This window comes from Drosophila simulans, chromosome 2R, assembly GCF_016746395.2.
Source record: "Drosophila simulans strain w501 chromosome 2R, Prin_Dsim_3.1, whole genome shotgun sequence".
In the NCBI taxonomy this organism is placed as follows: Eukaryota; Metazoa; Arthropoda; class Insecta; order Diptera; family Drosophilidae; genus Drosophila; species Drosophila simulans.
Genome location: NC_052521.2, coordinates 17,713,468 through 17,727,210, shown reverse-complemented (window position 1 = coordinate 17,727,210; position 13,743 = coordinate 17,713,468). Strand labels below are relative to the sequence as shown.

At 43.1% G+C, this 13,743-nt stretch overlaps 6 protein-coding genes across 6 annotated transcripts; all 6 read left to right on the top strand.

Moving 5' to 3' along the window:
* Nucleotides 1–4,177: 4,177 nt before the first annotated feature.
* Nucleotides 4,178–4,762, top strand: LOC6735397. The gene is made up of 3 exons (XM_002082308.4): nucleotides 4,178–4,402; nucleotides 4,469–4,512; nucleotides 4,573–4,762. Exons 1-3 carry the CDS (start codon nucleotides 4,309–4,311, stop codon nucleotides 4,750–4,752), a joined length of 318 nt encoding a protein of 105 aa, XP_002082344.1. The 5' UTR covers nucleotides 4,178–4,308; the 3' UTR covers nucleotides 4,753–4,762.
* A 214-nt stretch (nucleotides 4,763–4,976) lies between these two features.
* On the top strand, nucleotides 4,977–5,964 carry LOC6735396 (trypsin 3A1). Its single transcript, XM_002082307.4, has one exon. It carries the CDS (start codon nucleotides 4,985–4,987, stop codon nucleotides 5,786–5,788), a length of 804 nt encoding a protein of 267 aa, XP_002082343.1. The 5' UTR covers nucleotides 4,977–4,984; the 3' UTR covers nucleotides 5,789–5,964.
* LOC6735395 (cuticle protein 8) lies at nucleotides 5,826–6,969 on the top strand. The gene is made up of 3 exons (XM_002082306.4): nucleotides 5,826–6,236; nucleotides 6,301–6,657; nucleotides 6,731–6,969. The coding sequence occupies exons 1-3, from the start codon at nucleotides 6,216–6,218 to the stop codon at nucleotides 6,911–6,913; spliced, it is 561 nt and encodes a 186-aa protein (XP_002082342.1). The 5' UTR covers nucleotides 5,826–6,215; the 3' UTR covers nucleotides 6,914–6,969.
* A 152-nt stretch (nucleotides 6,970–7,121) lies between these two features.
* Nucleotides 7,122–7,940, top strand: LOC6735394 (general odorant-binding protein 57d). The gene is made up of 2 exons (XM_002082305.3): nucleotides 7,122–7,271; nucleotides 7,325–7,940. Exons 1-2 carry the CDS (start codon nucleotides 7,179–7,181, stop codon nucleotides 7,658–7,660), a joined length of 429 nt encoding a protein of 142 aa, XP_002082341.2. The 5' UTR covers nucleotides 7,122–7,178; the 3' UTR covers nucleotides 7,661–7,940.
* A 73-nt stretch (nucleotides 7,941–8,013) lies between these two features.
* LOC6735393 (general odorant-binding protein 57e) lies at nucleotides 8,014–8,537 on the top strand. The gene is made up of 2 exons (XM_002082304.4): nucleotides 8,014–8,070; nucleotides 8,136–8,537. Exons 1-2 carry the CDS (start codon nucleotides 8,014–8,016, stop codon nucleotides 8,487–8,489), a joined length of 411 nt encoding a protein of 136 aa, XP_002082340.1. The 3' UTR covers nucleotides 8,490–8,537.
* A 59-nt stretch (nucleotides 8,538–8,596) lies between these two features.
* Nucleotides 8,597–9,524, top strand: LOC27206603 (gram-negative bacteria-binding protein 3). Its single transcript, XM_016181497.3, has one exon. It carries the CDS (start codon nucleotides 8,673–8,675, stop codon nucleotides 9,045–9,047), a length of 375 nt encoding a protein of 124 aa, XP_016028714.1. The 5' UTR covers nucleotides 8,597–8,672; the 3' UTR covers nucleotides 9,048–9,524.
* The last annotated feature ends 4,219 nt before the right edge of the window (nucleotides 9,525–13,743 follow it).

The window sequence follows — 13,743 nt, the reverse complement described above, 5'->3', positions numbered from 1 at the left end:
AGAGGATCCCGCCCATCAGAAGACAAGACAACTCATGGTGCAGAACTGAGACCGAAAGAGCCAACGCATTCGCCGAGCACTTGGAGGAAGTCTTCACACCAGCCAATCGATGTTCCCCAAATGAAGCAGCCGAAACAGCCAGGCTCCTGTCAGAACCTCTCTTTGACTCCGAGTCGATACCCCAGGCCACGGAAGAGGAAATCAGCAATTTAATAGCGGCAATGGGTAACCACAAGGCTCCAGGCGATGATGCCATCAATGCCATTGCTTTAAAGCTCCTCCCCCCTATTAGCAAGTCACTAATCACGACCATAATAAATAAGTGCTTGCAATTGGGGCACTTCCCTTCATCATGGAAACGCGCCGAAGTAGTTATGATCCTGAAGCCTGGTAAACACGAAGCCAATCCCGCCTCCTACCGCCCGATCAGCCTACTACCAGTACTCTCCAAGATACTCGAAAGAGTATTTTTGACCAGAGTATTGCCGGTGATTGAGGAGGCTGGTCTGATCCCTGATCACCAGTTTGGCTTTAGGCGCCGCCACGGGACACCAGAGCAAGGCCACCGAGTAGCGCAATATATCCTGGACGCCTTTGAGAATAAGAAATACTGCCTAGCAGTAATGCTGGACATTAAGCAAGCCTTTGATCGTGTTTGGCACCCCGGTCTCCTCCTAAAGCTCAAAAACGGCCTGCCCCAGCCATATTTCAAGTTCTTAAAATCGTTCCTGGAGGGCAGAAGATTCGCCGTCAGGTGTGGAGAAGCGCGCTCAGACGTCAAAGAAGCCCGTGCAGGAGTTCCCCAAGGAAGCGTTCTCGGTCCGCTCCTCTACAACGCGTATACGGCTGACCTGCCGGTGATACCGAGCCAGTACATTATGGCAGCCACTTACGCCGATGATACTGCGTTCCTAACAACAGCAGATACCCCAGCAGAGGCCTCCCAGACTATGCAGGAGCAACTAGATCTACTGAACACGTGGCACACGAGATGGAATATATCGGTAAACAGCGACAAGTCAACCGCTACCACCTTCGCAACTAGACGCGGCACTTGCCCACCAGTCAGTTTCAACGGGTTCCCAATCCCAGAGGTAGCCAATCCAAATTATCTTGGCTTTACACTGGACAGGAGACTTACATGGAGACCACACCTGCTAAAGAAGCGGAAACAGGCGGAGAACCGAGTCCGTGAATTCTACTGGCTGATGGGCAGACAATCTAAGCTACCGACTTCCACTAAGCTCCTTATCTACAAAGCGATCATAAGGCCAATCTGGACGTATGGCATTCAACTGTGGGGCACTGCATCGAAAAGTAACATCAACATAATCCAGACATTCGAAAACAAAACGCTCCGCACAGTCACAAACGCTCACCCTTTCCACGATAATGCCACTATACACGAGGTCCTCAGCTTCCCCTGGGTGAAGGATGAGATTAAGAAAAGCAGCAGGCAGTACATGCAGAGGCTTCAAGACCACCCAAACAACCTGGCACAAGACCTGCTGGACACCAGTCAACGCACCAGGAGGCTGCACCGATCACACCCTTTGGACCTCTCTGGGATTAGACACGCAAATTAAATTAAATTATATACATACATTATTATATACATCATACATACAATATCGACAGTTATTGTATAGTTTCGCAACAATTTATGTAATCAATTAATTCTCTACCGTTAAGTTTAGTCATCAAATTTAATGATTGTCCGCGAAGGACAGTTTTAAATTAATATATCCAAAAAAAAAAAAAAAAAAATTTAGCTTGTATTATTAAATGAAAACGACTTAAACTTACAACATTTTTGGAGCATCCGTTAATGAGGATATTAAATGCAGATTGCATTATCCTGCCAAAAGACCGCCATAAATATCGGTGATGAATTTTGGCCTCTCCACCCATTTTATGCTGTTAATTTCATTCATAAAACTGCCGCGGGCAAACCAGAAAACCAGCCTACGCCTTATAAACTGACAGATATAAATAATAATTAAGAAAAAAAACGGGAGAGAATGAACTGCATATTATTAATTTAATGTGCGCTCGTTTCGAATTCGGAGTTCGTGGATGGGAAGTGGGCTCCCAGTTCCCAATGCCTGGTGCACTTTTCTGGGAAACATGCTTGGGGAGGAGCTGGAGGAGTAAAAGGCGTCATTCCGTCATTCCGTGCGGTGTTTATGTTGCAGGCGAGCAGACAAGACTCATAAATTACAACCAATTATCAAATTAGATTTTTACAAAACATGCCGCTTAAATCATATAGGAGTGTTTCGCTTTTTTACGACACAATCAACCAGATTCCGGTGGCTCTTCTCGGATTTCACTGCCTGTTTTTTATTCGTGTTTTTTGGTTTTTATTTCTCGGATCAAATGGTGAATCAATTCGGATTCATGGGCTGCTGATGGAGGCAATTAAAGGAAAAGCTGTGCAATTGGAAAAATTAGCAGACAATGCGAGCCCTGACAACTACGCGCAATTAATTTGGTGTAATTACTCAGGACTGAGTGACAGATCTGGAGACTGGATGCATCTGTATCTTCTGCCTTTACTTGCATGCTCGAGTGTGCGGAGTGCGCTGTGTTGCCACCTCAACGCATCGATGGGATTCTCCTCGATCTCCAACAATTGCGGCGGCATTTTAACGAGCCGAATGGGCTGGCGGGAAGATTCCCTCCTCGAGTGGCGGAAAATTGCCCCCCATCCCAGTGGGATAGGGGTGCAGATCCTCTAGTGACTCTACTAATTGACATCGGCAGTCTGGCCTGTGATATCAAACAGTTTCACGCACAAATTGAAACTGATAATTGTGGCGGGCAGATTTATGGGCCTAAGTGATGAGCATATGTTTTAATTAATTTCCAAGAATTTACTGCCAAGTATATAAAATAAAAGTATAAAATCTAAGATCAGTTTCCATAGCCAGGTAATGCCGCTGTTTGACGTCCATGTGATACATGGGGTATATACGATACATTTTGAAGGTAATTATGACAAATGTCTAACCCGAACATGAGCCCTCCTAATGCCACATAATAACCCAAACATTCTATGTGGCGATACCAAGGGGGGACACCATCTTTCCAGTTTTTTTTTTTGTGGCCACATCTGCATGACATTTTTTCGCTGTTGTCTTGTTTGGGGCTCGCGACATTTTCTCGAGACGCCGCCATCCGAGGGAGATTAATGCGGTGAGGAAAATCATAAATTAATTAGAAGAGCGCTCTAGTCGAACCTGGAGTGAAATCGCTATCTTTTCGTGATGCAGATGGAGATGGAGATGCCTATTGCTGACATTTAGCGGCAATTTATTGTCATTAGGGGAGCTGGAGATGGTCGCTGTAGGAGATGGTGGGTCGAAATGAACTACAGGTGTTGGCACAGAATCGCTTAATTAGCCTTTATTATTAGCTACGATGTGGCAACTAAGTGGCCAAATGTGGGAGAACGAACTATCGCAAGCGGAGCCCCAACTCCTACAACTTACTTCCTGTTTTGGAAGTTGGCGCCTAATGCCGACGTTTAGGGACAATTAGCGACACGCCTTTTGGCGCCAGCCAGCATGGAATTCTGAATGGTTTTTTTTTGTGGGGGAAATCTACGTGCCTCTAATCCGAATGAGAGCCAGGATGAACTGAGGGGTCAGGTTCAGAGCATTCCACACTGTCGACAGTGTGTCGCGACTTCAGCATCCTGGCGACGGGATCCTGGAATGCAGAGAGGATCCAAGGATCATTCAGCAAGTGGGGAGGGTTTCTTACGAAGAATTGCCTCTTAGGAAAAAAAATCACAAGAAATCATTTACCTATCCAATTGGAAACTTCGACCGAAATATGAATATTAAGTAGACATTCAAAAACAAAACTTGAATATTAACGTTTTTATTTAATGGAAAATAAGTATAAAGAAATATAAATAAAAAGTTTGGTTTTAGTCTCATATTATTGAATTTAAAAAAAAATCTAAACATAGATTTAAAATAACGGTTCGTTTTCCAACTCTGTGAATCGAAATTAGGAATTTTATTCCGAAAAGCAGCATTAAATGTCTACAGAATTTGTTTGTAAACTCTACAAATTTCCTCCATGTGTGTTGTCTCCATATTCTATGGGTTCGGTCACCGCTAATAGTCTAGCAAGGCTTTCCACCCGATGGCCAACGTAATGTTTTACTCTCGTACCTTGTGGTACGCCTGGTCACACTGTTGTTAATGGGTGTAATCTATCTCAGCTGTTTTACCGTGACTTTGTTTACATTTTTCGAGTTTATTAACATTTAAACAAAGTTTAACCATAAATAAAATGGCCTCTGCTACCAGTTCAAGTGCTCGGCATTTATTCGACGAGTCCAAGAAGCGCTTGTGTGCCCGCGTGGGTGAAAATGCAAATAATTTGGGTGAGTAAATATGAGTATATCTCAGTAAAATCGATATGAACTCTATTCTTTTGGGGCGTTCAATAGGTTCTGTGGCCCGACAAGTAGTCCGAGGTTCCAAGAGCAATGAGGTAAGCTGGGACTCATAGTTCCTTGGATAAGGAGAACTAATATACCAGTTCGGCCCACAGATCATGCACCAAACCCTGAAGAACTTCACCCAAGTGGACGTGGTCTCGGATTACAGCCACCAGAATCTGCAGAAGATGACGCTGATCCTGCAGCACGTGGGCTACCAGTACGATGTGATGCAGGACAGTGTCAACCACTTGGATTACCTCAAGGAGCAGGTGACGGCCATGGAAAGATGATTGGAAGAGCAAAAGCCTAGACACTAGCAGCCGCATTGACCTCCGCCGTATGTTTAGTTTGTTCCAAGCCATCTATCCATAAATATCTATAAATCGCGAAAGATAGTCCCAGAAGGTCAGGGGCCACCAAAAGAGTAGGGTCCGCCGATAAGATAAGCCGTGTGTCTTGGAGTTCCCTTATAAAAGACCTGAACCACAGTGATTTCCATCACAGTTGGCGATCAAAGTGAAAATGACGAGCTTGGACTTGAGACTGGCAGTAGCGCTCTGTCTAATCTGGACAACGGCTGCCCAGAACTCCACGGATGGCGGACAGGATGGCCGCATTGTCGGCGGCTGGGAAACGCACATCACCTTCTTTCCGCACCAAGTATCCCTGCAGTTGGGCACCCGGCATGCATGCGGTGGAACCATCATTTCGCCCACCATCATCTTGACTGCTGCTCACTGCGTGCTGGAGTACAGTAAACCGCAATATTACGTGATTCGAGCCGGATCCAGCGATTGGACGAAGGGCGGCAGCTATGTTCGCGTCAAACAGATCATTCCGCATCCCAAGTTCCATGACCCAACGAGGATGAACAATGACATTGCCATTGTTCAGCTGCAGCAACCCCTTGTCTATAGTCAGAATATACGACCCATAAGCTTGGCCACCAATAAGGACATCATTACGCCGACGGCACAGCTTTTTGTAAGCGGCTGGGGCAGCACTTCGATCTCACAAATGCAGCCGGAAAAGCGTCTTCGCTACACCGTTGTCCATCTGAGAGATCAGAATCAGTGCGCCAGAAACTATTTTGGAGCTGGCACCGTAACCAACACCATGTTCTGCGCGGGAACTCAGGTGGGTGGAAGAGATAGCTGCCAGGGAGATTCGGGCGGTCCACTTGTCACATCTATAAATGGCCAGCTAAAGCTCTACGGTATTGTGTCCTGGGGATTTGGATGCGCAAACGCCATGTTTCCTGGAATTTACACTAAAGTTTCCGCCTATGACGACTGGATAGCGCAGACAATTGAGGAGCTAGCCTAATTTTTAACTGTATTACAACATAGAAATAATAGTCAAAACCACTGCTATGTTTAAGTTATAACGTATCCCATATATACTAAAACGAAATCTAATATTTAAGACTTTTCACCTCTGTAAATGAACTTTATTAAACGCTAATAACTTGCTAATTTCAAGTTCAGATGACTAACCAAAAACATAGAATATTACTTATCGAAAAACAATTTGTTAATTCCACTTTAATGTCAAATTACCTTGTTTATGAATGCAAAATGTAAAAACAAGTTTCGGATTCGTGGATTAGCCGATCGTAGTGGCATATAAAATGCGCATCTCGGCACCTCGAATACCAGTTTTTGGCTCTTACGAACTGCGAATACCGAAGTGTTGTCCAAGTCACCGCCAGTTACCAATCGCAACTTGAGTAGAGAGGCAACACAATCCAGCAATGAAGCAGTTCATAGTTTTGGTAAGTGAGCGTCTACATCAAATGTTACTCAACTTCATACAACTCTTCCTGTCTGCATGTCAAGGTCGTTTGTTTGCTGGCAGTCGCTGCGGCCGATGTTTCCCATCTTGTCACCCCGGAACCGAAGGTTCCAGCAAGTCCGTATGTGTTCAGCTACCAGGCAGGCCGTGCTCCCGGCCATGTGGACCGCCAGCATACCGAGGTGTCCGATGGATCGGGTGTGATCCGCGGTGCTTTCTCCTATGTGGACCCAAAGAACCAGGTGCGCACCGTGCAGTATGTGGCGGACGAGCACGGCTTCCATCCCCAGCTGAGCCACAAACTGGAGGACAGCGCCGCCGTCCAGGCTGCCAAGCAAAGGCACTTCGCGGCCTATAATCGGATTGCGCAAGAGCATGCCAACCATGCACCAGGCCAAGTTGTGAGTGTGCCGTGCACAGGTGTGGCCCCAAATTGTAATTTGTAATGATGCATTGTCTTCCACAACTTTGTAGGCACTAGCTAATGCCCCCCATGCCAGCGCCGCCGTTGCACATGCCACCCAGAAGCACCTGAGCGCCTTCGAGCGGATCGCTGCCGAGCACGCGGCCATTGGACGGCAACAGGAGGCACAGCGTCTGGCACTGGCCGCCCAGTCCGAGCATGGAGAGATCGAAGATGGACAGTACCATCCGTAGGAGATGCAGTTCGCTGAATGATGTGAAAATAAACGGGTAGCTTCCAGAAAAATCAAGATTTTTAGTTTATTGTGTGATCAGTTAAAGTGAGTGGGGGAAATAGTCTAGTTAATTATTTTGTATTATACTGTTAGTTATAATCAGATAGCTTACTTTCAATGAATATTTTTCTTTTGTGTTAAAATGTTAAGCGATTTATTTAAATAGATTTTTATGGGTTCATCATGACAGTAAAATTAGATTCTAGTTTAGAATTTAGTTTACTATGGTAGCTTCAACTAGTTTGATGCCTCGAAAAATGTCTCTGAGATTCTTACCGCATCTGGCTTGTATTATTTTTATTTTGGAAATTCAGTTTGTAAGTTCAACACTTTATTATTAATGCAACTTAATATAAGATCCCCCTTCTAGAGAATTTCCGAGTCTAACGATCCGTGCCCCCATAATGAGGGAATAGACGAAAATATAGCTGAAGGAATTCTAAGTGACTGGCCGGCAAATGTGAATTTGACTAGCGTAAAAAGGTCACACAAGTGTTATGTGACCTGCATTTTGCAGTATTACAATATTGTGAGCAGCTCTGGTGAGATATTTCTGGACAAGTACTACGATACTGGGGTCATTGATGAGTTTGCGGTGGCACCCAAAATCAATCGATGCCGATATGAGTTTAGAATGGAAACAGATTATTGTAGCCGAATTTTCGCTATATTCAATTGCTTAAGGCAAGAATTATTAGCGAACTAATAAAAATCCAATGTAAACCGTTAGATTGTTTTTTTTATTATTTGTTTATCACAGCAGAATTTAATCTTTAAGATATATAACATATAAATATGTGTGTAGTTCGGAGTGAGAATTCATGGACTCCCTAAAATTCAAAAGAATCCATAAAATTGATATACATCCGGTTCTCTCTTTGTTTTCAATTGTTTATATTATTAATTAATAAGTCACTTATCAAATTAAAAAGGGCAATTTAAATCGCTGAATGTGCGTGCAATAAAAAATGTGATTATCCATTGTATTGAAATTTAATTGCTCGAATTGGGTTTGTTATAAGTACATGATACGATGGATTCTCTAGGAATATAGCAAGTATGTTGGACCGACTAACACTGCATTTATTGTTAAATTTTCTGTGCGCAAATGTTCTTGTAAGGTTTATTTATATATTTAAAAAGTTCACTTAAAACATGCATATGTTTATCTGTTTGTAAAGGCTAACTCTTCAGTGTTTAATCCGTGTGTTTCGCAAAATGAATTATCTGAATATGAAGCCAACCAAGTGATGGAGAAATGGCCAGATCCGCCCATCGATCGGGCTTACAAGTGCTTTCTAACGTGCGTCCTTTTGGATTTGGGCCTGATTGATGAACGGGGTAATGTGCAGATCGACAAGTACATGAAATCCGGAGTGGTGGACTGGCAATGGGTGGCAATGGAGTTGGTAACGTGCCGCATAGAATTCAGCGACGAAAGGGATCTGTGCGAGCTTTCATATGGAATCTTCAACTGCTTCAAGGATGTAAAACTTGCGGCCGAGAAGAATGTTTCAATTAGTAATGGGAAATAGATTCATTATATATATTTCATTATATTTGAATAAAATGATTAATATGTATACTGAGCAAATATTCCGATTACTTTGAGCTTTCGTTTGCCGGGTAAGTTGATAAGCGTTTGAAGGCAGGTCCGCTCATCGAGCTTAGTTCTGTTCGGAGGTCCGATAACGCAACACGTTCCATTTCGATTCGTGATGGCACCACTTCCGCTGTGCCTGCTGCCCCTGGTGGTGGCGACTGGCTTTGGCCATGCCTACGAGGCACCTGAGGCTCAGGTGCGCGTGTTCTATCCCCGGGGATTCGAGGTCTCCATTCCGGATGCTGAGGGTATCTCGCTGTTTGCCTTCCACGGCAAGCTAAACGAGGAGTTCGACGGCCTGGAGGCGGGGCAATGGTCAAGGGATATTCCGAAAGCCAAGCGGGGACGCTGGACATTCCGAGATCACAGGACACAGCTCAACTATGGCGATACCCTGTACTTCTGGACCTTTGTCGTAAACAACGGGCTGGGCTATAGACAGGATGAAGGTGCTCATGTGGTCACCAGTTACGATAATCAACATATATAGGGTCATCTCTCAAGCAATCATGGGATCGGGGACAAGCTTAAAGCTCGTCTTGAACCTTTGTTTATGGAGCGTACTTTCCATGCTAATCCGCTCTTCTGGCTCCCAGCTAATCTGCGTTCTCAAATAATAACAATAATTCACCAAATCAAAATGTCATCTAAATATATTTAATATTTACTACGACATGTAGTTAGTTATCACCAACTTCAAGATAACATTTATCGCTTTTTTTAAAACGACCAAGTAAGATGTAATCAAGTCCATTGATATTTAAATCAAAGTAATGTAAATTCATATTTTATCCACTCTGCGCTTTTCATTGTGGCTGTGACGTATTTAATTATTTTCGTTAGTAAAAACACTTTTATCCCATGCAAATTTATGCACTTTTAAACGCTGTAATTAATCATAAATAAAATGCGAGGCCTTAATGGGCAAATGGAACGCAGGGCACACAGCAATGCGATGGTCTGAAAATTGCGTAAAATGAAGCTCGCTCTCAAACCAACCGATATAATTTGCTTTATGCACTGCCCGCAATTCACGTCCTGCAATACGATGGTGGTCAAAATAATAGGTATAATCAGGTGTATATTTGGTCACAAATGAGATGTTCAATCTAATGAACTTTTCCAATCGAACGATTGATTCTGAAGCACCTTAACGTTTAAAATATTAGCTCATCTTAAAACTTGCCATGCTTATAGATCACTATAGATAGTTTATAATAGATTCATAATTTAAGCTACCTTGAATTTAATTTGAAGTGCTTCACTATTATTTCAACGGCAGCTGTAAGTACATCCATACGTACTTATAGCAACCCAAACACATACTCGCACTTGCACTCACGCACGGTAGACGAGGGGGCACAAAGTTTCGAAGGATTCACAAGGCAAATTGATGAAGTTTTAGTTGCGGCAACTTCGCTACGTGATGTGTGCGTTACCAGACACAGACGCACTGTCCACGGACCACGCCCCCTCGCGCCACGCCTTCTTTTCGGGTCCTGTTCCAACGATGTCTCCCCAATGTCGTACGGGATGGTATGGTATGGCATGGCATGGTATGGGGGTCCTTTGTGCCCGTTCGTTAACTTTTTCTAGCTCCCGCTCCCGCCTCGTTGCGGTGGCTTTTTTGCAAGGCAACAACAAAGCAATAGCAAATGCAATTACAACGCAACGAGCACACATTTTTTGCACTCACTGTGCGCCGAGTTGAGAGTTTGGAGCCACGCTAAATTGGTCTGGCAAATGCTTTTTGAACACCCCGGCCACGCCCATCGCCCATAGCCCCTCGCCCATACGCCCCTTTTTTTCCGCAACCCCGGTACCTTTATAATTTTCTGTCTTCCTGAACATTGCGTAGCAGCCGTTAAACGCTCTATTGGCGCCTTGTTCTATGGTTTGCTCCCTTCTTTTTTTCGGTAGCTAAAATGGCAAAAACAAAAAAGAAAATGAATTTCAAGCTGGTAATTTACAGTGGCACAAAACTTTCAATTGATTTGTTTTAAAACTCTATTAAATGGTTTTCGAAAGTGTCCAAGTTATACTGATTGAAAATAAATTAATATAATAAGCAGGCAATTTTTTGACCTTTGGTGCAGTCAAAAACTAGATTTTCTAAACAAAAAATCACAACTAGGGCGATTTTCAAGACTTAATTTTTAAACATTTTTCTTATTTTTTGCATCAAAACTTGCCAAAAAAAAATTAAAAATTTTTAATGTTCAAATTTGGATGCCAATTTACTAGGAAAGTGATTGCGAGTTTAACGAGGAACATCGTTTAAGATTTGGACCATAAAATCGCTTGTTTTGGCCAAAAATACCGGAAAATAAGTGTTACGACCATGGCGAATGGTCATAACTTGGCCAAAATGCGTCAAAAACCTAAAAGAATGACTTTATTTCGCAGCTAATGATCCAAACTAACGATCTATATCACAATCTGGACGAATTTAAAAAATCAAATTTTGGCCATTTTTCGCATTTTTTATAAGGGGTAACATCATCAAAATTTGCAAAAAATGGTCAAAAATTCAAATGTTCAAATTTTGATGCCATTTGATTAGGAATGTGATTGCGAGTTCAACAAGGTATAACATTCAAGATTTAAACCATAAAATCGTCTTTTTTAGATAATAATGTGATTTTTTGGGCGTAAAATACGTATTTCCGGATCCGGAATTATAAAAAGTGATCTTGGAATAATAGGCAGCAATGTGTTCAACTCCATTTAGATAGGCAGTGGAGTAAATCCAGTTGGAACCTAATGCTGAAAATTGTTTTAACCAATTCATTAGTTATGACTGCTGTCGCATTCCTTTTCGCATCGAAAGAGGTATGAATGGGGAGCTGGAGATCGATCCATTATCATCGCAAGGTGCTCCTAAGGAAGCCTGTTACACACGTTTCCCCGCTTAATGCCCGACACGTCCCAGGCTTTGGGGCGTGCTAAGCTGTCTGTCCGCTCCGCTGGCTGCCAATACTCGTCCGCATACATACATATGCATGTATTTCTTGCAGTGTTTGCTGGGGCATGGCAGTGTCATAAATATTCTTTGCCGCTGCTTTATTCCTTGCCCCGACAACGACAACGATGACGACTACGAGAAAGCAGTTTATCAATAATGCAAAACATCCCAGCTGGGAAGGGGTTGTGGGTGAATCGGTGGCCAACTCCTGGGTCCCCATTTGGTTACCTTTCACTGGGAGAAAAGTTCATAGACTAAATATAAAAAAAAACTTAAAATTCAAGTCGTTTTCGTTACATAAACTCAAATAGTATTTGATTCGAAAACACTTATAAAAATACACAATGTAAAAAGAAATGAGTCCACTCTAAAAATAAAACACTGTTGAAATGGTTATAACCCATTTTTATCTTTTATGATGTATCACTTTATTGGGGCTAATAAATATCTATATTATATAGTCGACTCCAGGACAATTTCTCATCCAGTGTAGTTGTTGGCACTGGGATTGCCCAGCGAAGCGGCATAAGCTGCTTGGGCAACATCCCTAAAGCTCCTTGGCCTTCGATGCCATTCCGATGCAGAGTAGTCCCCAGTGACAGCGGCAATAGAGAGCTGGAGGAGCTGGAGGAGCCACCAGGAGCAGGAGGCAAGGAGGCAAGGAGCTCGCTCCCACTGTGCATGTTTGTCGATTTGACTACGATTGCGGAAACGTATACAGTTCGTTGATCATTATCCGGTTCGTGATGCCCTCGTTTGCCGGCGACGTGATGCAGCTTTCCGTAGTTGAACTGCCCCTATTGAAGTTATTACCCAGTCGGTTTGCTGCGCGAGGGCATGGGCATGGGCATGGGCATGGGCAGGGCACGGGTATCGGGATCTGGTTATTTGGCGAATATGCATCGACAACTAAAACACATTTCACCGGCACTCCCGGCGCGTCTGGTTTATGTTTTGCATTAGCGCAATGCCTCCACTTGGGCCGGGCACTTTGTCAATTGGGGCAGTGGGGCATTAATTTCACTGGCTACTTATAGCGCATTAAATGGCAGCATTCAGATCTATGGGCTCCTAATGGTCCGGCTGGTAATTGAATTTTTCATTCCTCTTAATGCCATTTAAGTGGCTAGTGAAAAGCTTTCGAATTTCTACATATTTTTTTTGGCTCTATTTGTGTACATTTCAGGGAAATTGAATGTAATTCGCTGTGTTGAGCACGAAACAATTAGCCCTATTTATCTTTAAAATATTGTTTCATTACTAATCCCATATTCACAACACATTAACGAGATCTCTCCATGTCCCTCGCTGACAATTACTGACAACTGGAAAATTAGTCACTGCAGTGAAATTTGGCAACATGGGCAGTTCCTGTGTAGCATTTAGCTTCGGTTTGAAATCAATATTCGCAACTCAAAACGGGCGAGCATTTCAAATCGCGATGACAGCTGACAGCGAGGCGAAGAAGCTGCTGCTCAAAATCAAATTAGAGCAAATGCGAAGTACTTGAAGGAAATGCGCTGCAAGCACAGGAAACCGGAAGAGGGAAGAACAAGAGCAGCGCCAGAAGAAGTGGGTTGCAGGGGGAGGGGGGCGAGTGGTGGGGTCACCCGCAGGCGGAGGCAAAAGGTAAAATCAAATAACAAAACCTGATTGAATTGAAACTGAGGTAAGCTGCCGAGCGAACTGATTTATTGATTTTCAAGCAGCATTTTCAGCTTGGCTTTGCAAATTGAATAAAGTGAAATTTTAGGCGCCTCTATTTCTCCCTGCACTCAATATTGTTCTATATGTATGTACATATAGTATAGTTTTCCCTCGCTGTCACACACTTGTAACTTGAGTGCGACAAATCGCATTTACTTGGATTGTTCTGCTTTAATAAATATATTGGCTTACAGCTAATTTTAAATTGTGTAAAATGAGCATTTTCACTTTGTACATTTTGATATAAAGCCCATCATGAATGGAAATAGTGTTTCTATGAACTTTTTGATCGCTTTCATATGCATTTGGCGAGATCTGGTTGCTTTAGGCGCATCAAACATTTTATTTACAGCAAATTTACGCATTTTGGACTTTCGAACGTGGCATTTTTTATGTTTTTCGTATTTTTGTCGTTTGTTGTTTGCGTTTGGCGTTGAGTAGCGGAAATAGTAAAAGTTTTCTAATGAGAAAAGTTTCCTCACAGACAAAGAGAGGAAGCGCCGGCGACAGAGAC